This window comes from Bufo bufo, chromosome 10 (assembly GCF_905171765.1).
Source record: "Bufo bufo chromosome 10, aBufBuf1.1, whole genome shotgun sequence".
In the NCBI taxonomy this organism is placed as follows: Eukaryota; Metazoa; Chordata; class Amphibia; order Anura; family Bufonidae; genus Bufo; species Bufo bufo.
The window spans coordinates 85,854,182-85,877,440 of record NC_053398.1 but is presented as its reverse complement, the minus strand read 5'-3'; the positions used below and the strand labels follow the sequence as shown (position 1 = coordinate 85,877,440).

Genomic DNA, 23,259 nt, shown 5'->3' with positions numbered 1-23,259 from the left:
GATAAGAAAAGATTAGTTGATGTGATATAAGAAACTCTATCCTAGCATATAGAAATCTGAAAATGTTAACTTCTGTTTTAAAGAAGTTTTCCAGGAGTTACCTATTGATGACCTTCAAATGAATAAGAGCAGCAGTGCAGTAACCATGCACGACCACTATAGAATGTATGGAGTTGTATACTTCTGGATTCAGCAAGGCAGCTACTGAAAACAGCTGACTGGAAGAGGAACCGGGAATCAGACCCAAGGGCACTTTCTTTAACCATAGGGCAAACAATGCACTTACACCGGGCCCCTTGGCAGCTGGACCTCACAGCAGCAGCACCACAAGGTAAATTACTATGCCAGTTGTGTTCATACTGATAGCTGTCAGGCTTACAGCCTGTGACACAGCGAGGGGTTTTGTCTGGCAAGGCAGGTATTTTCCTCCCAACATCTGCGGCTGGGCTGGTTTCCAGCCAGGTGAGGTCAAATACCGGACCAGAGTTTAAGTGCTGATCCGGGTTTTGGCAACACCTGACTGTCCTTAAATAGGCAGCTGGGCTCAGAAGCTGAGTCTCTGTGTTGGGATCTGGGAGCCTTGTGTCTGGATGAAGGCTTGTTACCTGTTTGGCGTGAAAGCAGGTTGGTGCTGCTATCAGCAAGGACTCTTTGAGGCAGAATTGCTGCATGGTGTGAATTACTACCAACACCACAAGGTGACTTTTTGTTTGTTTTGTCACTTGCCTAATGTGTGAATAAAACACTGAACTGTTTGATCCAAAGAACTTGTTGCCTCTATACTGCGTCCGCTAATCCTGTCTACCAGAGCGAGTCCCCCCAAGCCACATACAGTGATTTACTATTCTCTTTGGACAGTCTCATACATTGGGCCAGATTTATCAATAGCTCAGGTCAGAATAATGGAGTGAAAAAGTCCCCAAAAAAGTCCCAAACGCTAAAACTGCGCACAAATTTGCGACTTTTTTCTGCTCTGCACTATGCTCGCCAGTTTTCTGAAAGTGGGCGTGTTTTCTTATGTAAATTAATCTCTAGACAGATTTACTATTGGGACTATTTAAAAAGTCGCAAAAAAGTCGCAAAAAAGTCGCAATTTCACTCCAGTGAGGACCATGCTTATCTTATGAGACTTTTTAATAGAACATGCGACTTTTTCATAAAAACGTGCGACTTTTTCGTAAAGATGTGCGACTTTTGTAAAGCTGCTTACTGACGGATAAACTGCTACCGTCAAACCACAGTTTATTACAGTCTCAAAGGGCCGATCATAACTCTGACTTGGCTAAAACTGACTTTAGCCATATGTTAAAGTGGAGTGAGCTGTCAGAGTCATGATAAATCTGGCCCATTGTCTTTATGAGATCTGACCCTGCACCAAAAGGTTATCATGGACATCCCTGCTTAGGAAAGTGTAAAGCCTGTATTAGACGCTGTGAGAATGGAATGAAAAATCGTAATATCGTTTGCCAATTTAACTCTTAGTGGCAAAGAGTTATCGAATCGAATCAGAGAGTCAAATTGGTCAAATTGAACCTAAATCAAATTTACAGAAATGTGCTCATCTCTAGTGTTATTGTTAACAAGCATAATGCATTTTAAATGTTCAAAATCCTTTGCTCACCAAACCATCTTGTCTTTCCCCATCCACTTGTAACACAGATGCGGCCATCATCATATACTTCACCAGGATTAGCTAAGCACACTGGGGATACAGTTGAGCCAATAACAGCTGGAGTGGCTAGTTTTATCAAGGAAATGTCATTATTGATGGCGTTGGAATCCCAATTTGGGTGAGTAAAAACCTTAAAAAGAAAACATTTATTTAAAAGTTATGTACTAATTGTTTAAACCACCATAATGATAGTATTGCACTGTTTTTTTTTTAGATATAGTGTTGTTTTTGAGTAGCAATAAATAAATATATATATATATATATATATATATACAGTCCTGATCAAAAGTTTAAGACCACTTGAAAAATAGGCAAAAAAATCATATTTAGTATGGCTGGATCATAACAAGGTTCCAAGTAGAGCTTCAACATGCAACAAGAAGAAATAGGAGTGAGCCAAAAACTTTTTGAGCATTCAATTTAATGAAAACAACAAATAAACTGAAACAACTGTTTTTCAGCTGATCAAAAGTTTAGGACCACACGTCCCAAAAAAAACTAACCCCCCCCCAAAACAGGAATCCAACTTCCAAACATGAACTCAGTAATGAGTAGCTCCGCCGTTATTGTTTATCACTTCCAAAATTCGTTTCGGCATGCTTGATGCAAGCGTTTCCATGAGGTGAGTGGGAACATTTCTCCAAGTGGTGAAGACGGCCGCACGAAGGCCATCTACTGTCTGGAACTGTTGTCCATTTTTGTAAACTTCCCTTGCCATCCATCCCCAAAGGTTCTCAATTGGATTTAGATCAGGGGAACACGCAGGATGGGCCAAAAGATTGATGTTATTCTTCTGGAAGAAGTCCCTTGTCCTGCGGGCATTGTGTACTGTAGCGTTGTCCTGTTGAAAAACCCATTCGTTACCACACAGACGAGGGCCCTCAGTCATGAGGAATGCTCTCTGCAACATCTGGATATAGCCAGCGGCCGTTTAACGCCCCTGCACTTCCTGAAGCTCCATTGTTCCACTGAAGGAAAAAGCACCCCAGACCATTATGGCGCCCCCTCCACTGTGGCGCGTAGAAAACATCTCAGGTGGGATCTGCTTGTCATGCCAGTAACGTTGGAAACCATCAGGACCATCAAGGTTCAATTTTTTCTCATCAGAGAATGAAACTTTCTTGCACTTTTGAATATCCCATGTTTGGTGCTCTCTTGCAAGCAAAGTCCAAACGAGCAGTTCTGTGGTGTTCAAGGAGACGAGGTCTTTGAAGATGTTTTTTGTTTTTGAAGCCCTTCAGTCTCAGATGCCGTCTGATGGTTATGGGGCTGCAGTTAGCACCAGTAAGGGCCTTAATTTGGGTCGAGGATCGTCCAGTGTCTTGACGGACAGCCAATTGGATCCTCTGGCTCAGTGCTGATGAAATTTTTTGGGGTCTTCCACTTGACTTTTTTATTCCATAACCCTCAGGATCATTTAAGAAATTCCAAATGACTGTCTTACTGCGTCCCACCTCAGCAGCGATGGTGCGCTGTGAGAGACCCTGCTTATGCAGTTCAACAACCCGACCACGTTCAAAAAGGGAGAGGTTTTTTTGCCTTTGCCATCACAACGTGTGACTACCTGACAAAAAATGACAATGAATCCACATCTTTGCACAGATTTGGCCTTTTAAAGGCATGTGGTCCTAAACTTTTGATCAGCTGAAAAACAGCCTGTTTCAGTTTATTTGTTGTTTTCATTAAATTGAATGCTCAAAAAATGTTTTGTCTCACTCCCATTTCTTCTTGTTGCATGTTGAAGCTCTACCTGGAACCTTGTTAAGATCCAGCCATGCTAAATATGATTTTTTGCAATTTTTCAAGTGGTCCTAAACTTTTGATCAGGACTGTATATATATAATTGAAATATAATTGTTGATATTGTAGGAAGGTGCAAGGATCCGTCATTGACGAAAGGTATGTGTCACCGAGGTTCCTGGCCTCAGTGAAGTAAAAGCCGGTATTTTCTGGTGTCAGTGGCAGCTAATGCTGATTGACACTTTGCTATTTTAGTATGGCTGTATAGCTGATCCGGGACGGCTCTTACTGGGAGTAGTCAAAGTTCTGGGTGGGTGACTACTACCGATGTTCCAGGCCAGGTCTTGACTGCCCTATAATAAACCCAGCTGGCAGTGTCAGCTGGGAGTGCTTACCTCTCTCTGACAGAGGAGCTCTGGCAATCGCTGGTGTGGATACTGAGCCCTGTGCTGGGCTGAAAAGCTGAGATCTGTGTGTTTGGATAGCAGGCCACCTAAAGCCTGCATTTGGACTGCTGGAGGCAGAACCGCCGAAAAGGTGACGTTTTTGTTATGCATGAACTTTCTACTCGGTGTGAACAAAACACACACCGAATTTCATGCCCTTTTTTACAAGCTAAAGATGGCAGCAAAAATGCAGTGAGGTAGCACCCTAAGGCCAGACACACGCGGTGTGTGTCAGGGAGTGGTCCCATTCTGATCTCTGCTCCTCTGACAGGATCACAGGTATTATACTGATTTATAAATTTAACCCTGAGAGTTCTGAAATCTACTGAATTCCACTGACATGATGCTGTCAGTGTAATACAATAGATTTCATGACTCTCTCGGATACCTAAGCAGGCTGTCCTCAAGATGAGGAAAACACTTGTGTCTCCTTCGCCTCCCCAGGGGAGAACAGATATAAAATCTGCATTGGGGATATAAGGTCCTGAAGGGTACACCTCAGTTGATGAATGGCCTATAGGCCCTGGTTTAAACTAAATGTAGTCAATGAGGTAACTCTCTTGGGACAATTAGCAAATTATGTTCAAGAGGAGGATAATGTGAAAGAAATTAAGTGGTTAATGAACACGAATGGTGCTAATTGTACCTAATTGTCAAATATTCTCAATTTTTGGTTTTTATGCTTTAACGTCTTTGATATAACATCTATGATTGAGAAATATAGTCACTTGATTCTTTAAAGGAAGTTAGACAAACACCGCAAATATGGAACTTCTTGCATAAATATATAATATATACATTTTTGCAGATATGAGTCATGATGTGTGTGTCTAAATGTATTTTTCCATACCATTATGCTTCTGATTGTTTGCTTTAATAATTACTTGTGATTGGACATATTAAAATTGATGGCTAAAGGAGGGGTGGTTAGATCCACAATGTACAACTAATAAAATTGACTCTATGGGCGTTGCCTTTAACCAGCAAAGTGTCTGGGTTTTTGATTCTTATGTCGACTACATCCCCTGGCACATGGGGAGAACTTATTAATCAATTTGAATCCCAGACAGGTGTAGTCCCCTAGTTTGGGACTTGTCCTAAATTGCAATTACACTGACTCCAGGACCATTTCCAACTACTCCTACAGCTCCTGCCTTGCCCCCATACAACACTTATTACACCTAGGGCACACCGACTACCATTTGACAAGATTCACCAACATTAGCGTGTGCTCCGAGGGAAGAAGCGGTGTGCCCTGCTATCACTGCCTGGACATAGGGAGTATTAGTGTAAGGATTGCTACTGTGACTGACTATTACAACCTGAGTCTTTGTCAGGTCTGTAAACTAAAAATTGAATAACAAAATTCAAATCAAATGTAGACTCACTTGTGATACGGCCAGGGACTGGATTGGTTCAGCAGAGGAACTTCTGTCATGTTCTCCAAGAACAACACGGTCGCTTAAACTACAAATAACAGCAACATACGTCACATAACAAATGTGTCAATTTGTCAAATTCTGATATCATTACAGAAAACCAAACAGTGGTTTCACACATAGAGGTTTAAAAAAAAATGACCACTGCTGTTTTTAATGCAATTTTTGAGCCAAAAACAGATGTGGATCTAACAGGAAGAAGGCATATAAATCTTTCCTTTATATTTCATTCCCTTTCAATCTACTTATTGCTTTGGCTAAAAAAGCTGCATCTAAAACTGAAAAAGCAATGTGTGCGAAACCACCCAAAGGCTTCCTGCAGTTTTGTGGGCCTGTCAAAAACACCATGAATTTCATAAATTTTTTAAATTTATTGTGTCATAAATTTTTGACATATGTCTTTTCAGTAGTTTTTTTTCCTGTACAAATGTGTATAGGAAAAGACATGTAATAAAAAAAAAAAACTCAGAATATTATGAGGCTTATTTACTAAGACTAACATTTTATACACCAGTCTAAAATTCACTAGATTGAACTGTGTAGTGTTTGGGACATGGTGACATATAAAGGCAGGGGTAGATTGGCCATAGACCCTACAGGGAAATTTCCCAGTGGGCCGCCCAAGCCCTCCTGAACTCAACTGTATTACCCTCCTCAGGATGGAGATACAGTTGAATACTGTGGCAGGGGTGGCAGTATTTTGTGCAACATTGTGATATTTGGTTCTGTTGGGGCGGTATTTTGTGCTGCACTGTGGTATTGCAGGCCCTGCCTACTTGTGTTGTTTTTGTCAATTTGGACCTGCCTACAGCATGGGGCCACTTTAAAAAAAAAATTCCAGGGCAAACCCTGTAAAAAGGGACCACCTTCATAAAACTTGTGATCATTGTACCAAGATTCTCCTCGTCAGTAATGAAAGAAGCATAATCACATATTAAACTGCTCCCCTCATCATCTTCAGTCAGCATTTTTTAGGGATAAAAGCTGCCAAAAGGCTCCATTTAAGGCCTCATGCACACGACCGTATGTATTTTGCGGTCCGCAAAAAAAATACAGATGACATTCGTGTGCATTCCGTATTTCACGGAACGGAACAGCTGGCCCCTAATAGAACAGTCCTATCCTTGTCTGTAATGTGGACAATAATAGGACATGTTCTATTTTTTTGTGGAACGGAAATACAGACATAAGAAAACTAAATGCGCACGGAGTACCTTCAGTTTTTTTTGCAGACCCATTGAAATGACTGGTTCCTTAAACACACTTGGATACGTAGAACTACAGGTAACAGCACTCTGCTAGTCAATTGCGCAAAGATATAAGCAAACACTAAAAGAATAAATGCTTGGGGGTCATACTTACTGCAAATGCAGCTAGAAGCTTTTTGCGAATATAATTGATCAAAAATATTTCGGGCCCATCTACCGGTCGTCAAGGTCGCTTCTAATCAGATGGGTCCTACTCTGACATGCCTCTCCTGGGCTTACAGCCTACAATCTGGGCAAAGTAGTACCAAGCTGCATCCTACACATGCCTCTCCCAGGTTGTGAGCCTGCAGTATGGGCTGGGTAGAATACAGCTGTACAAGCTATCTAATTAAAAGCACATGGTAAATGGGCTGGTGGTGCACGGTTCAATCTCACCACCAGGGGGAGCCACTCCCCTAGTGGCAGTGACAATGGGGAAAAAATAAACGAACCAGCACCTCCACAATAAGTGAATATAAGAACGCAGGTGCACGCTACCTTGGCTAAAACACACTTGGATACGTAGAACTACAGGTAACAGCACTCTGCTAGTCAATTGCGCAAAGATATAAGCAAACACTAAAAGAATAAATGCTTGGGGGTCATACTTACTGCAAATGCAGCTAGAAGCTTTTTGCGAATATAATTGATCAAAAATATTTCGGGCCCATCTACCGGTCGTCAAGGTCGCTTCTAATCAGATGGGTCCTACTCTGACATGCCTCTCCTGGGCTTACAGCCTACAATCTGGGCAAAGTAGTACCAAGCTGCATCCTACACATGCCTCTCCCAGGTTGTGAGCCTGCAGTATGGGCTGGGTAGAATACAGCTGTACAAGCTATCTAATTAAAAGCACATGGTAAATGGGCTGGTGGTGCACGGTTCAATCTCACCACCAGGGGGAGCCACTCCCCTAGTGGCAGTGACAATGGGGAAAAAATAAACGAACCAGCACCTCCACAATAAGTGAATATAAGAACGCAGGTGCACGCTACCTTGGCTAAAACACACTTGGATACGTAGAACTACAGGTAACAGCACTCTGCTAGTCAATTGCGCAATAATTCACTTATTGTGGAGGTGCTGGTTCGTTTATTTTTTCCCCATTGTCACTGCCACTAGGGGAGTGGCTCCCCCTGGTGGTGAGATTGAACCGTGCACCACCAGCCCATTTACCATGTGCTTTTAATTAGATAGCTTGTACAGCTGTATTCTACCCAGCCCATACTGCAGGCTCACAACCTGGGAGAGGCATGTGTAGGATGCAGCTTGGTACTACTTTGCCCAGATTGTAGGCTGTAAGCCCAGGAGAGGCATGTCAGAGTAGGACCCATCTGATTAGAAGCGACCTTGACGACCGGTAGATGGGCCCGAAATATTTTTGATCAATTATATTCGCAAAAAGCTTCTAGCTGCATTTGCAGTAAGTATGACCCCCAAGCATTTATTCTTTTAGTGTTTGCTTATATCTTTGCGCAATTGACTAGCAGAGTGCTGTTACCTGTAGTTCTACGTATCCAAGTGTGTTTTAGCCAAGGTAGCGTGCACCTGCGTTCTTATATTCACTTATTGTGGAGGTGCTGGTTCGTTTATTTTTTCCCCATGGTTCCTTAAACAGTCTGCAAAAAAAACGTAACAGATACGGAATGAAAATACTTTCATGTGCATGAGGCCTAAATAATACTTTATGAAAGATCAAATACACCTACCCAACAGTGCAGTGAGCTGCTGTTACCGCCCAGTTGCTGTTAATTAGGGAACCACCACAAAAATGCCATCCAGTATTGTCCTGTAAGATATAAAGCAACAATATACTGTAGGAAAAATTATCTTATGTACGTATTGTCAGTTGTAAGAAGATATTAAACTGCTGGCAGATATATTTGGAAGTGGCTCATCTCTCCCATTTTAAAATGTAGAATTTTTGAATGCTGAAATATAAACAAATTTGTTTGCAATTAAATGTGCTATTACTGTGCAAAAGTAGTAAAGCGTTAAAAAAATATATTTGCATACTAGCTATCAACTTTTAACGAATATGCCCATGTAGTTGCTTGATTTACGTAAGGGGTTAAACGCCTGAAATCAGTGCCAGCACAGATGTCAGGCGTTTCAGAGTGTCAGCAATGTGCCGACACCCTGCAAACTGCTTGGCTATCCTTAGAGAGGGGGCGGGCGGATGATCGCATGCCTGTGCCTGCCCTCCCCCCCAAGCACCGCCCGCCCCGCCCGCCCCACCCCACGCACCCCCCCCTCGCGCTGCGCCCGCCGGCAGATAACAAAGACTGCAGCAGGGGGGGTTAAACATTAAAATAAAGGTTATTTGAAGTTTCTGATCCCCGCGGTCACAGAAAGCGCTGCAAACTTCCTACATGGGGGCGGTCACAGGACCCCCCGGCGCATTGTCCCCAGGTGCCTGTATATTGATTAGAGCAGGCACCGGGTTCCGATCACCGCCCGCCGAGCGGCGGTGATCGGAAATACATAGTCCTGTGTCCTTAACCCCTTAGGGACCGGGCTCATTTTCACCTTAAGGACCAGGCCATTTTTTGGAAATCTGACCAGTGTCACTTTAAGTGCTAATAAGTTTAAAACGCTTTGACTTATCCAGGCCAATATGAGATAGTTTTTTCGTCACATATTGTACTTCATGACACTGGTAAAATGAAGTCAAAAAAAAATTTTTTTTTGCACAAAAAAATACCTAATTTACCAAAAATTTGGAAAAATTTGCAAATTTCAAAGTTGCTGTTTCTCTACTTCTGTAATAAATAGTAATACCCCAAAAAATTGTGATGACTTTACATTCCCCATATGTCTACTTCATGTTTGAATTATTTTGGGAATGATATTTTATTTTTTGGGGATGATATAAGGCTTAGAAGTTTAGAAGCAAATCTTGAAATTTTTCAGAAATTTACAAAAACTAAATTTTTAGGGACTACTACAGGTCTGAAGTCGATTTGCGAGGCTTACATAATAGAAACCACCCAAAAATGACCCCATCTAAGAAACTACACCCCTCAAGGTATTCAAAACTGATTTTGCATACATTGTTAACCCTTTAGGTGTTGCACAAGAGTTATTGGCAAATGGGGAGGAAATTTGAGAATTTCATTTTTTTGTCTAATTTTTCATTTTAACCCATTTTTTCCACTAACAAAGCAACCCTTGCTTTGTATAAAGATACAATCTTGTTTGGCTGTTAACCCTTAACAGCCAAACAAGATTGTATCTTTATTGCCCTGACTCTGCCGTTTACAGAAACACCCAATATGTGGCCGTAAACTACTGTACGGCCACACAGCGGGGCGTAGAGTGAAAGGTGCGCCGTTTGGTTTTTGGAAGGCTGATTTTTATGGACTGGTTTATTTACACCATGTCCCATTTGAAGCCCCCTGATGCACCCCTAGAGGAGAAACTCCCTAAAAGTGACCCCATCTAAGAAACTACACCCCTCAAGGTATTCAAAACTGATTTTACATACGTCGTTAACCCTTTAGGTGTTGCACAAGAGTTATTGGCAAATGGGGATGAAATTTGAGAATTTCATTTTTTTGCCTAATTTTCAATTTTAACCAATTTTTTCCACTAACAAAGCAAGGGTTAACAGCCAAACAAGACTGTATCTTTATTGCCCTGTCTCTGCTGTTTACAGAAACACCCCATATGTGGCCGTAAACTACTGTACGGCCACACAGCGGGGCGTAGAGTGAAAGGTGCGCCGTTTGGTTTTTGGAGGGGTAATTTTGCTGGACTGTTTTTTTGACACAATGTCCCATTTGAAGCCCCCCTGATGCACCCCTGGAGTAGAAACTCCATAAAAGTGACCCCATCTAAGAAACTACACCCCTCAAGGTATTCAAAACTGATTTTACAAACTTTGTTAACCCTTTAGGGGTTGCACAAGATTTAATGGAAAATAGAGACACAATTTCAAAATTTCACATTTTTGGCAGATTTTCCATTTTAATATTTTTTTTTCAGTTACAAAGCAAGGGTTAACAGCCAAACAAAACTCATTATTTATGGCCCTGATTCTGTAGTTTACAGAAACACCCCATATGTGGTCGTAAACCGCTGTACGGGCACACAGTAGGGCGTAGAGGGAAAGGTGCGCCGTATGGTTTTTGGAAGGCAGGTTTTGCTGGACTGTTTTTTTTTACACCATGTCCCATTTGAAGCCCCCCTGATGCACCCCTATAGTAGAAACTCCAAAAAAGTGACTCCATTTTAGAAACTAAGGGATAGGGTGGCAGTTTTGTTGGTACTAGTTTAGGGTACATATGATTTTTGGTTGCTCTATATTACACTTTTTGTGCGGCAAGGTAACAAGAAATAGCTTTTTTGGCATGTTTTTTTTTTTGTTATTTACAACATTCATCTGACAGGTTAGATCATGTGGTAATTTTATAGAGCAGGTTGTCACGGACGCGGCGATACCTAATATGTATACAATTTTTTTTATTTATGTAAGTTTTATACAATAAATTCATTTTTAAAACCCAAAAAATGTTTTAGTGTCTCCATAGTCTAAGAGCCATAGTTTTTTCAGTTTTTGGGCGATTATCTTGAGTAGGGTTTCATTTTTTGCGGGATGAGATGACGGTTTGATTGGCACTATTTTGGGGTGCATATGTCTTTTTGATCGCTTGCTATTACACTTTTTGTGACGTAAGATGGCAAAAAATGGCTTTTTTTACACCGTTTTTATTTTTATTTTTTTACGGTGGTCACCTGAGGGGTTAGGTCATGTGATATTTTTATAGAGCCGGTCGATACGGACGCGGCGATACCTAATATGTATACTTTTTTTTTATTTATGTAAGTATTACACAATGATTTCATTTTTGAAACAAAAAAAAAATCATGTTTTAGTGTTTCCATAGTCTAAGAGCCATAGTTTTTTCAGTTTTTGGGCGATTATCTTGAGTAGGGTCTCATTTTTTGCGGGATGAGATGACGGTTTTATTGGTACTATTTTGGCGTACATGCGATTTTTTTTGATCACTTTTATTACCTTTTTTGGGAAGTAAGGTGGGCAAAATTTCAATTTTCTCATAGTTTTTATTTTTTTATTTTTATGTCGTTCACCATGCGGGGAAAGTAATATGACCGTTTTATAGATCAGGTCGTTACGGACGCGGCGATACCTAATATGTGTAGTGTATTTAATTTTTTACATTTTTATTCAGTGATAAATGTTTTTTTTTTTAATCTTAACTTTTTTCACTTTTTTTTACCAGTGGGTCTGATGTCTGTATAATACAGTACAGTACAATATATATTGTTCTGTACTGTATTTTACTTACACTGAACAGATCTATGCTTTTAGCATAGATCTGTTCAGCACCATGGACAGCAGGACGCCTGAGCAGGCGTCCTGTTGCCATGGGAACCTTCCCCGTCTGCCACAACTTCGCAGACGGGGAAGGGTAAGCACAGGGCTGAGGGGGGCTGTCGGGGGGCTCTCTCCCTCTCCATCGGGGGGCTGCAAAGGCACAGCAGCCCCCAGATGGAGAGAGAGGGAGCTCCCTGACCGATGACAGTTAACTTTTTCCATACAGCGGTCCGTACGGACCGCGGTATGGAAAGGGTTAAATGGCTGACATCTGCACAGATGTCAGCCGTTTATACCAGGGTGCCAGCAATGTGCTGGCACCCTGGTATACCCACTAGAAGCCAACGATCATTCATGGGGAGGCGGGCGGGGGATCGCGATCCCGCCTGCCGCACCGCCCGCCTCCCACAACGCCCCCACCGCCTGCGACACCCCCTTTTTAGCCACTCTAAAGTTTCTGATCCCCGCGGTCAGGGACCGCGGGGATCAGAAACTGCAAAAAGCGCAGCAAACTGCAGGTCTGAATTGACCTGCGGTTTGCTGCGATCGCCGACACGGGGGGGTCACATGACCCCCCCTGGCGTTGTGACAGGATGCCGGCTGAATGATTTCAGCCGGCATCCTGTTCAGACTAACCCCTGGGGCGCCGGAATGCCTATTTAAAGTTAGGACGTACCGGTACGTCCTTGGTCCTTAAGGACTCGGGAAATAGGGCGTACCGGTACGTCCTATGTCCTTAAGGGGTTAAGGATCGGGACATTAGGGCGTACCAGTACGCCCTATGTCTTAAACAGGTTAAAGCTGAAAACATCCCAGTTCTTGCATGCCCTGCATACTTACCGGACATGTCACCCATTGAGCATGTTTGGGATACTCAATATACTGAATCGGCATATACGACAGCGTGTTCCAGTTCCTGCCAATATTCTGCAACTTCGCACAACTATTGAAGAGGAGTGGAGAAACATTCCACAGGCCACAATCAACAACCTGATCAACTCTATGCAACTGAGATGTGTTGCACTACGTGAGGCAAATGGTGGCCACACCAGATACTGACAGATTTTCTGACCCTCCCCCAGTAAGGCAAAACTGTGCACATGTCAGAGTTGTCTTTTATTGTGGGCAGTCTAAGGCACACCAATATTCATGCTGTCTAATCAGCACCTTGATATGCCACACCTGTGAGGTGGGATGGATTATCTCAGCAAAGCAGAAGTGCTCATAAGCACAGATTTAGACAGATTTGTGAACAATAATTGAGAGTAATGGGTCTTTTGTGTATGTAGAAAATGTTTCAGATTTTTGAGTTCAGCTCATGCAAAATGGGAGCAAAACCGAAAGTGTTGCGTTTATATTTTTACTCAGTGTACATAAAAATGAATTTCTGTCTGTCTGTTCTTCATGCATAGCCAAACAATTGGACCGATCTGCACGAAATTTGGCACACAGGTACATCGTGTATCTGGGAAGGTTTTAGACCGGGTATCCGCTCTCTAGGATGTACTGTTCCTGAGATACTCCCCCAAAAAATGCAAACAGGGCAGGGCACTGTTAAGGGGCAGGGGTGCTGTGGAGGACACCTTTAAAGGGACAGGCAGTGTGAGAGGATAACTGTTAAGGGGGTGAGCCACTGAAGAGGTCACATTAAAGAGGGCGGAGCCCTGTAGGGGTTACTGTTGGGTAGATCACTGTGGAGGGTCACTGTTAAGGGGCCAGGCTGCTGTGGAGGTCTTTCTTAGGGGGGCGGGTGGAGTGCTGTGGAGCTCTTATTTTACAGGGGTGGGGCACTGTCAATGTTAGGGGGAAGGTTGCTGTGGAGGGTCAGTGGTTAAGGGGACGGACAGCTTTGGGGACTGGAGGCTGTGGTGGTCAAAGTTAACTGGGTGGGGCACTGTGAAAGTCACTGTTAAATGGGTGGGGGTCAAAGTTAAGGGGGTGGATTTCTGCGGAGGTCACTATTAAGGGGGAGAGGTGCTGTGTGCTGTGGAGGTCACTGTTATGGGGAACACTGTGGATATATTTTACCCACACACACAAACATTAAATAAAATAGTGGAAATATACCTGTGCGAAGCTGGGTCATCCTGCTGGTATATATATATATATATATATATATATATATATATATATATATATATATCTTATATATATATAAAAATGAGTTTCTGTCTGTCTAGACGTCTGTCTGTCTGTTCTTTATGCGCGACCAAACGACTGGACCGATCTTCACCAAATTTGGCACACAGGTACATCAGGTGTCCAGGAAGGTTTTTAGACCGGGTCTCAGCTCTCTAGGACGTACCGTTCCCGAGATATTTCCAAAAAAGACCCACATTAGCCAATACAAGCCTGCAAGTTTTTCTCTTCAAATCCCAAATGCCATAAACACAGTTTTACTCCAGGTTTCGATAACAAACCAGCCATTTTTCTTTACTGCATAAAGGGGCGGGCACTGTGGAGGTCACTGTTTTTAAAGGGGCGGGCACTGTGGAGGTCACTGTTATTAAATGGGTGGGCACTGTGGAGGTCACTGTTATTAAAGGGCTGGGCGCTCTGAAGGTCCCTGTTAAAGGGGCGGGCACTGTGAAAGTCAATGTTAAAGGGGCGGTCACTGTGAAAGTCACTGTTAATGGGGCGGTCACTGTGAAAGTCACTGTGAAAGTCACTGTTAAAGGGGTGGTCACTGTGAAAGTCACTTTTAAAGGGGCGGGCACTGTGAAGGTCTCTGTTAAAGGGGCGGGCACTGTGAAAGTCATTGTTAAAGGGGCGGGCACTGTGAAAGTCACTGTTAAATGGGCGGCCACTATGAAGGTCACTGTTAAAGGGGTGGTCAATGCTAAAAGGGCGGTCACTGTTAAAGGGGCTGGCACTGTGGAATTTTACTGTTAAAGGGGCAGGCACTGTTAAAAGGGTGGGCACTGTGAAAGTAATTGTTAAAGGGGCGGGTACTGTGGAGGTCAATGTTAAAGGTGCGGCAACTGTGGAGGTCATTGTTAAAGGGGCGGGCACTGTGGAGGTCATTGTTAAAGGGGCGGGTACTATAAAGGTCACTGTTATGGGGGAAACTGTTGATATCTTTTTATGACACACGGAAACATAAAATGAAATAAATGAAATATACCTGTGCAAAGCCGGGTCCTTCTGCTAGTCTCTTATATATATAAAAATGAGTTTCTGTCTGTCTAGACATTCTTTATGCACGACCAAACGACTGGACCGATCTTCCCCAAATTTGGCACACAGGTACATTAGGTGTCCGGGAAGGTTTTAGACCGGATCTAAGCTCTCTAGGACGTACTGTTCGTGAGATATTCCCCCAAAATTACCCACATTAGCCAATACAAGCCTGCAAGTCTTTCTCTTCAAATCCCAACTGCCATAAGCACAGTTTTACTCCAAGTTTCCATGTCAACCCAGCCGTTTTTATTTACTGCTTAATGGGGCGCGCACTGTGGAGGTCACTGTTTTTAAAGGGGCGGGCACAATGAAGGTAACTGTTATTAAAGGGGCGGGCACTGTGGAGGTCACTGTTATTAAAGGGGCGGGCACTGTGAAGATCCCTGTTAAATGGGCAGGAACTGTGAAAGTCACTGTTAAAGGGGCGGTCACTGTGAAAGTAACTGTTAAAGGGGTGGTCACTGTGAAAGTCACTGTTAAAGGGGCGGTTACTGTTAAAGGGGCAGTCACTGTGAAAGTCACTGTTAAAGGAGTGGTTACTGTGAAAGGCACTGTTAAAGGGGCGGTCACTGTGAAAGTCACTGTTAAAGGGGCAGTCACTGGTAAAGGGGCGGTCACTGTAAAAGTCATTGCTAAAGAAGCAGTCACTGTGAAAGTCACTCTTAAAGGGGTGGGCACTGTGGAGGTCAATGTTAAAGGGGCGTGCACTGTGGAAGTCACTGTTAAAGGGGCGGGCACTGTGGAAGTCACTGTTAAAGGGGCGGGCACTATGAAGGTCACTGTTAAAGGGGCAGGCACTGTTAAAGGGGCGGGCATTATGAAGATTATTGTTAAAGGGTCGGGCACTGTGGAGGTCAATGTTACAGGGGTGGGCACTGTGGAGGTCATTGTTAAAGGGGCGGGTACTGTAGAGGTCACTGTTATGGAGGAAACTGTCAATATCTTTTTACGACACACGGAATCATAAAATGAAATATACCCGTGCGAAGCTGGGTCCTTCTGCTAGTATATATATAAAAATGAATTTCTGGCTGTCTGTTCTTTATGCACGGCCAAACGACTGGACCACTCTGCACCAAATTTGGCACATAGGTACATCAGTTGCCCGGGAAGGTTTTAGAGAAATTATCAGCTCTCTAGAACATACCGTTCCTAAGATATTTCCAATTATGTTTTAGCTATACACTGTTAGAGGTCACTGTTAGGGTGCAGGGTGCAGTGGAAGTCTTATATTAAGTGGACAGGGTGTTGTGGAGGTCTTATATTAAAGGGGTTTTCCCAATTAAGACCCATAGAAATGAATAGGAACCGTCGCCGCTCAAGTGCGGGGCTCTCCCATTCAGTACTCTGGGGAGAGCGCATGGTGGTGGCTGGACCCAGTGAAACCTGGGGTCCCCCGGCCACCACCTTTCCTTCTCCGTTCTCGGTGTAGGTGCAGTTCCCAGAGGTCCTAGTGATATGCACCCATTGTCTCAGATGGGAATACCCCATTAAGGGGGCGTGGCACAGTGGGAGGTCATTCTTAAAGAGGTCCTTTCACCGCTCCAGACATGCCTGTTTTAATAGCTTTATGAATTCCCCATGTAATAACAATTCTTGAGCATCTTTTCTTATGGCTCTATGTTGTGCCATTCCTTTATTATTTCTACTAGAAGTTATGAATGAATTGCTAGCAGTCTGCAGAAAGGGTACAGAGGGGTGTTAACAAGTTGGGGGGTGTACCTGTGCAGACTCACTCTATCCAATCAGTGCTGCCATTTTCAGAATGTTCAGGTACACACCCCATCTTGTTACCTCCCCTCTGTACCCTTACTGCAGACTGCTAGAAATTCATTCATAACTTCTAGTAGAAATAATAAAGTACTGGCACAACATAGAGCCATAAGAACAGATGCTCCAGAATTGTTATTACATGGGGAATGCATAAAGCTTTTTAACTCCTTAAGGACCCAGCCCTATTTCACCTTAAGGACTTGGCCATTTTTTGCAAATCTGACCAGTGTCATTTTAAGTGCTGATAACTTTAAAACGCTTTTACTTACCCAGGCTGTTCTGAGATTGTTTTTTCGTCACATATTGTACTTCATGACAATGCTAAAATTGGGTCAAAAAAGTACATTTTTTTGCATAAAAAAATACCATATTTACCAAAAATTTTGAAAAATTTACAAATTTCCAAGTTTCAATTTCTCTACTTCTATAATACATAGTAATACCTCCAAAAATAGTTATTACTTTACATTCCCCATATGTCTACTTCATGTTTGGATCATTTTGGGAATGATATTTTATTTTTTGGGGATGTTACAAGGCTTAGAAGTTTAGAAGCAAATCTTGAAATTTTTCTGAAATTTTCAAAAAAACTATTTTTAGAGACCAGTTCAGGTCTGAAGTCACTTTGCGAGGCTTACATAATAGAAACCACCCCAAAATGACCCCATTCTATAAACAACACCCCTTTAGGTGTTCCACAAGAATTAATGGAAAATAGAGATACAATTTCAAAATTTCACTTTTTTTCCAGTTACAAAGCAAGGGTTAACAGCCAAACCAAACTCAATATTTATGGCCCTGATTCTGTAGTTTACAGAAACACCCCATATGTTGTCGTAAACTACTGTATGGGCACACAGAAGGGCGCAGAAGGAAAGGAATGCCATATGGTTTTTGGAAGGCAGATTTTGCTGAACTAGTTTTTCTGACACCATGTCCCATTTGAAGCCCCCCTGATGCACCCCTAGAGTAGAAACTCCATAAAAGGGACCCCATCTAAGAAACTACACCCCTCAAGGTATTAAAAACTGATTTTACAAATGTCGCTAACCCTTTAGGTGTTTCACAAGAATTAATGGAAAATAGAGATACAATTTAAATATTTCACTTTTTTGGCAGATTTTCCATTTTAAGAATTTTTTTCCAGTTACAAAGCAAGGGTTAACAGCCAAACAAAACTCAATATTTATGGCCCTGATTCTGTAGTTTATAGAAACACCCCATATGTGGTCGTAAACTACTGTACGGGCACACGGCAGGGCGCAGAAGGAAAGGAATGCGATACGGTTTTTGGAAGGCAGATTTTGCTGAACTGTTTTTTTTTACACCATGTCCCATTTGAAGCCCCCCTGGTGCACCCCTAGAGTAGAAACTCCATAAAAGTGACCCCATCTAAGAAACTACACCCCTCAAGGTATTCAAAACTGATTTTACAAACGTCGTTAACCCTTTAGGTGTTCCACAAGAATTAATGGAAAATAGAGATACAATTTCAAAATTTCACTTTTTTGGCAGATTTTCCATTTTAATAGTTATTTTTTTCCAGCTACAAAGCAAGGGTTAATAGCCAAACCAAACTCAATATTTTTGGCCCTTATTCTGTAGTTTACAGAAACACCCCATATGTGGTTGTAAACTACTGTACGGGCTCACAGCAGGGCGCAGAAGGAAAGGAATGCCATACAGTTTTTGGACGGCAGATTTTGCTGGACTGTTTTTTTTTACACCATGTCCCATTTGAAGCCCCCTGATGCAACCCTAGAGTAGAAACCACGAAACTCCAAAAAAGTAGCCCCATTTTAGAAACTACGGGATAGGGTGGCAGTATTGTTGGTACTAGTTTAGGGTACATATGATTTTTGGTTGCTCTATATTACACTTTTTGTGCGGCAAGGTAACAAGAAATAGCTTTTTTGGCACGTTTTTTTTTTTTTTTGTTATTTACAACATTCATCTGACAGGTTAGAAATGTTTTAGTGTTTCCATAGTCTGAGAGACATATTTTTTTCAGTTTTTGGGTGATTACCTTGGGTAGGGTATGATTTTTGCGGGATGAGATGATGGTTTTATTGGCACTATTTTGGGGTGCGTGTGACTTTTTGATCGCTTGCTATTACACCTTTTGTGGTGTAAGGTGACAAAAAATGGTTTATTTAGCACAGTTTTTATTTAAATTTTTTTACGGTGTTCATCTGAGGGGTTAGGTCATATGATATTTTTATAGAGCCGGTCGATACGGATGCGGCGATACGTAATATGTATACTTTTTTTTTATTTATGTAAGTTTTACACAATAATATCATTTTTGAAACAAAAAAAAAATTATGTTTTAGTGTCTCCGTATTCTGAGAGCCATCGTTTTTTCAGTTTTTGGGCGATTATCTTAGGTAGATACCTAATATGTATACTTTTTTTTCCCTATTTTTTACCAATTTTTTTTAACTTTATTTGGGGAAAATGACGTTTTTGTTTATTTTTACTTGAAACTTTTAATTTTTTCGGGGGAAAACTTATTTTTTCACTTTATTTTTTGTCCCACTTTGGGACTTGAACTTTTGGGGTCTAATCCTTTACAATGCATTCCAATACTTCTGTATTGGAATACATTGGCTGTATGAGTAATACTGTGTGTATTACTCATACAGCTTCCGGCCTGTGAGATCCAGGGGGCTGGATCTCACAGGCTCTTCACCGGAAGGCAGCGCGATGCCTTCCTTAGGCATCGCGCTGCCTTCCATGCCATCGGGTCCCCCCCTACAGCCCCATGGGGACCTGATGGCACCGCCAACTACCGCCGCCCGCACAATAAAAAGCCGCAAACCGCAGGTCTGAATTGACCTGCGGTTTGCGGCGATCGCCGACACGGGGGGCGGGGGGGGGTCACGGGACCCCCCCGCGCATTTAGCCGTGGTGCCTGCTCAATGATTTGAGCAGGCACCGTGTTCCGATCACCGCCCACTTGGCGGCGGTGATCGGAACAACACATGACGTACCGGTACGTCATGGGTCCTTAAGGACTCTGGAAACATGCATCTCAGGAGCGGTGAAAGGTCCTCTAAAGGGTTTCTGTCACCAGAATTAACCCTATTAAACTGGCTGACATGAGCGATGTGCTAATGTCAGCAGACCCTAACTCTACTATTCTTATGCTTATTGATGGCCCCCTACTGCACAATTTAAATTTTTATGATATGCAAATTAGCCTCTAGGAGCGGGGCTAGCATTGCTCCTAGGGGCTCCGTTCTCCCATCTCATGTCACACCCTGCCGTCCTTGATCGACAGGGTCAGCGTTCATCTTCTCCTGCCGGCCTTGTGTGCTGGATAAATCTTGCGTCTGCGCAGTGCTGTTTACCCAGCACACAGGGCCGGCAGGAGGAGACAAACGCTGCCTGGACCTGCCAATAAAGGATGGCAGGGCGTGACATGAGATGAGAGAACGGAGCCTCTAGGAGCAGGAGCAACCCCCCCCCCCCCCCCTCTCCAAGAGGCTAATTTGCATAAAAGTTAAAATTGTCCAGTAAGGGGCCATTAATAATCCTAAGAATAGTAGAGTTAGGGTCTGATGACATTAGCACCTCGCTAATGTCAGCCATTTTGATAGGGTTAATTCTGCTGACAGAAACCCTTCAATGGGGAGGAGCCCTGTGCACGTCAATTTTAAGGGAGTGGAATGCTATGGAGGTCACCGTTAAGGGGCGGGTTCCTGTGGATGTCACTGTTAAGGAGTAGATCGCTGTGGACGGTCACTGTAAAGGGTGCGGGCTAATGTGGAGATCAATGTTAAAGAGAGGGGTGCTGTAAAGGTCAATGTTAAGAGGGCGAGGTACTGTAGAGTTCAGGGGGCGAGCTATATGAAGGTCAATGTTGAAGGGGTGGGCCACTGTGCAGGTCACTGTTAAGGGGGTGGGCCACAGTGTAGGTCACTGTTAAGGTGCAAGGCACTGTAGAGGTTACTTTTAAGGGGGCATTGTGGGGTGACTGTTAATGTGGCGAGCCACCGTGGAGGTCACTTTTTAAGGGCTGGGCCTCTGTGTAGGTCAGTGTAAAGGGGCAGGGCACTGTGGAGGTCACAATTAAGGCGGCTGGGTTCTGTAGAGGTCACTTTTATAGGGGCAGGCCACTGTAGAGGTCATTTTTAAGGGGGTGAGGTGCTGTGGACGTCATTGTTAAGGGGTAGGCCTCTGTGGAGGTCACTGTTATGGGGGAGGACTGTTGTGAAGGTCAATGTTAAGGGGAAGGGTTGCTGTGGAGGTCAATGTTAAGGGACAGGGTGCTGCGGAGGGTCAGTTTTAAGTGGACAGTCTGCTGTGGAGAACACTATTATGGGGCAGGGGTCTGAGAAGGTCACAGCTAAAGGGGCAGGCTGATGTGGAGGCCAAAGTTAAAGAGGATGGGCTGCTGTGAAGGTCTCTATGAAGGGGGAGGGAGTGCTGTGAAGGTCACTGTTATTGGGGACCCTGTGGATATCTTTCAAACTCACACACAAACATGAAATGAAACAGTGGAAATATACCTGTGCGAAGCCAGATCATCCTGCTAGTCTCATATATATATACAGTATATATATATATATATATATATATATATTATTATTATTTTTTCTTTCTGTTGTCTGTCTGTTTGTCTGTTCTTTATGCACGGCCAAAAGACTAGACCAATCTGCACCAAATTTAGTACATAGGTACATCAAGTGTCCAGGAAGGTTTTAGACTGGGTCTCAACTCTCTAGGGCGTACCAGTCCTGATATATTTAAAAAAAAAATATGTATTGGCCAATAGGAGCTCACAGCTTCACTCACATTCTAACTGCCATTTACACAGTCACGTGATCCTAATTATCCAATAGAAACTTGCAGGTCCTTCAGTCTTGACATACACAGTTACATCAGGTTTCCATAACAACTCAGCAAGTTTTCTTCACTGTTATACAGTAGGTCACTGTTAAGAGACGGGGTGCTGTGGTCACTTTTAAGGGGGCGAGGCACCATGGGATGGGTCACTGTTAAGGGGCGGGCTGCTGTGTAGGCCAATGTTAAGGGGGTGGAATGCTGTCAAAGTCACTGTAAAGTGGGTGGGGTGCTCTGTAGGTAACTGTTAAGGCAGTGGGCCTCTGTGGAAGTCGCTGTTAAGGGGGCAGGCTGCTGTGCAGGTCACTGTTAAGGGGGCGGAGTGCTGCTGATTTTACATTTTTATGGGCTGGGGTGCTGTGGAGGGGTCACTGTTAAGGGAGCGGGCTTCTGTGAAGGTCAATTTTAAGGGAAAGGGGCCCTGTGGAGGTGACTGTTAAGGGGTAGACTGCTATGGAGTGTCACTGTTAAGGGGGCGGCCGCTGTGGAGGTTACTGTTAAGGGGGCAGAGTACAGGGGAGATCACTGTTAAGAGGTCAGGCTGCTGTGGAGGTCACTATTAAGGGGGCAGAGTTCTGTGGATTTCACATTTTTATGGGTTGGGGTGCTGTGGGGGGGGGTCACTTTAAAGGAGCGGGATGCTGTGGAGGTCTCCTTTTAAGGGAGCGGGGTGCTGTGGAGGTCACTTTTAAGGGGACAGGCCGCTGTGGATGACACTGTTAAGGGTACAGGGGAGATCACTGTTAAGGGGGTGGGGTAATGTAGATGTCACTGTTGGGGGGGTGGGGCGCTGTGGAATGTCACTGTTATGGGGTGGGGTGCTGTGGAGGTCAATGTTATGGGGAACACTGTGGATATCTTTAACCCACACACATTACACACAAACATGAAAGGAAATAGCCGAAATATACCCGTGTGAAGCCGTGTCATTCTGCTAGTAATTTATACAGCATGGTGAACGACAAAATATAAAATGCCAAACTGTGGCAGAATTGCTGGTCTTTTTCTATTCCCCCAAAAGACTTAATAAAAGTTAATCATAAAGTTATATATACATTAAAATGATGCCAGTAAAAATACAACTCTTTCTGCAATAAACACCAAATACCTGAAGGGAGACTTGCCAGGGCCAAGATCCAGGAACTGCCTCTTCACCATTGACTATCCTAGCATAGCCAGTGACAACAGGGGAGGTACTGGGAATTCCGCAGCCTGGTTAGAAAAAAGATTTTGATGGTATAAAATGAAATATGCTCATTTAGTAGTTTTTACAATGTTTCCAGCCTAAAAATAACTTACTGTCTAAGTAATTAGACATATCAAATACAATCGGGCAACTTTATCATACCCATTTTTTGGGGGGGGTTTTTGCGACTTTTTGAGTACTGCACCTACCAGAGAAACCTATAGATTTGGAGTGAAAATGTTTACAGAATTTCAGGGTAGATCACTTTTGTGCCATAGTTTTGCAGTGCAACTTTTTAAAGGTTTGCAAAAACAGTCACAGCCTCACGCCAGGCATACCTTTACTGAAACAGGCGCAACCACATTGCACTTGTGCCTAATTTATTAA

At 43.2% G+C, this 23,259-nt stretch overlaps 1 protein-coding gene across 1 annotated transcript in view; it reads right to left on the bottom strand.

Moving 5' to 3' along the window:
• Window positions 1–23,004, bottom strand: part of LOC120980060 (chymotrypsin B-like) — a 36,198-nt gene extending 13,194 nt beyond the window's left edge. Inside the window, exons 1-5 of the mRNA XM_040408927.1 lie at window positions 22,986–23,004; window positions 22,795–22,898; window positions 8,254–8,333; window positions 5,247–5,325; window positions 1,622–1,802 (exon numbers count right to left, since the gene is read on the bottom strand). Of these exons, the coding sequence (XP_040264861.1) occupies window positions 1,622–1,802; window positions 5,247–5,325; window positions 8,254–8,333; window positions 22,795–22,898; window positions 22,986–23,004 (463 nt within the window). The remainder of the gene's footprint in view (window positions 1–1,621; window positions 1,803–5,246; window positions 5,326–8,253; window positions 8,334–22,794; window positions 22,899–22,985) is intronic.
• Window positions 23,005–23,259: the final 255 nt, after the last annotated feature.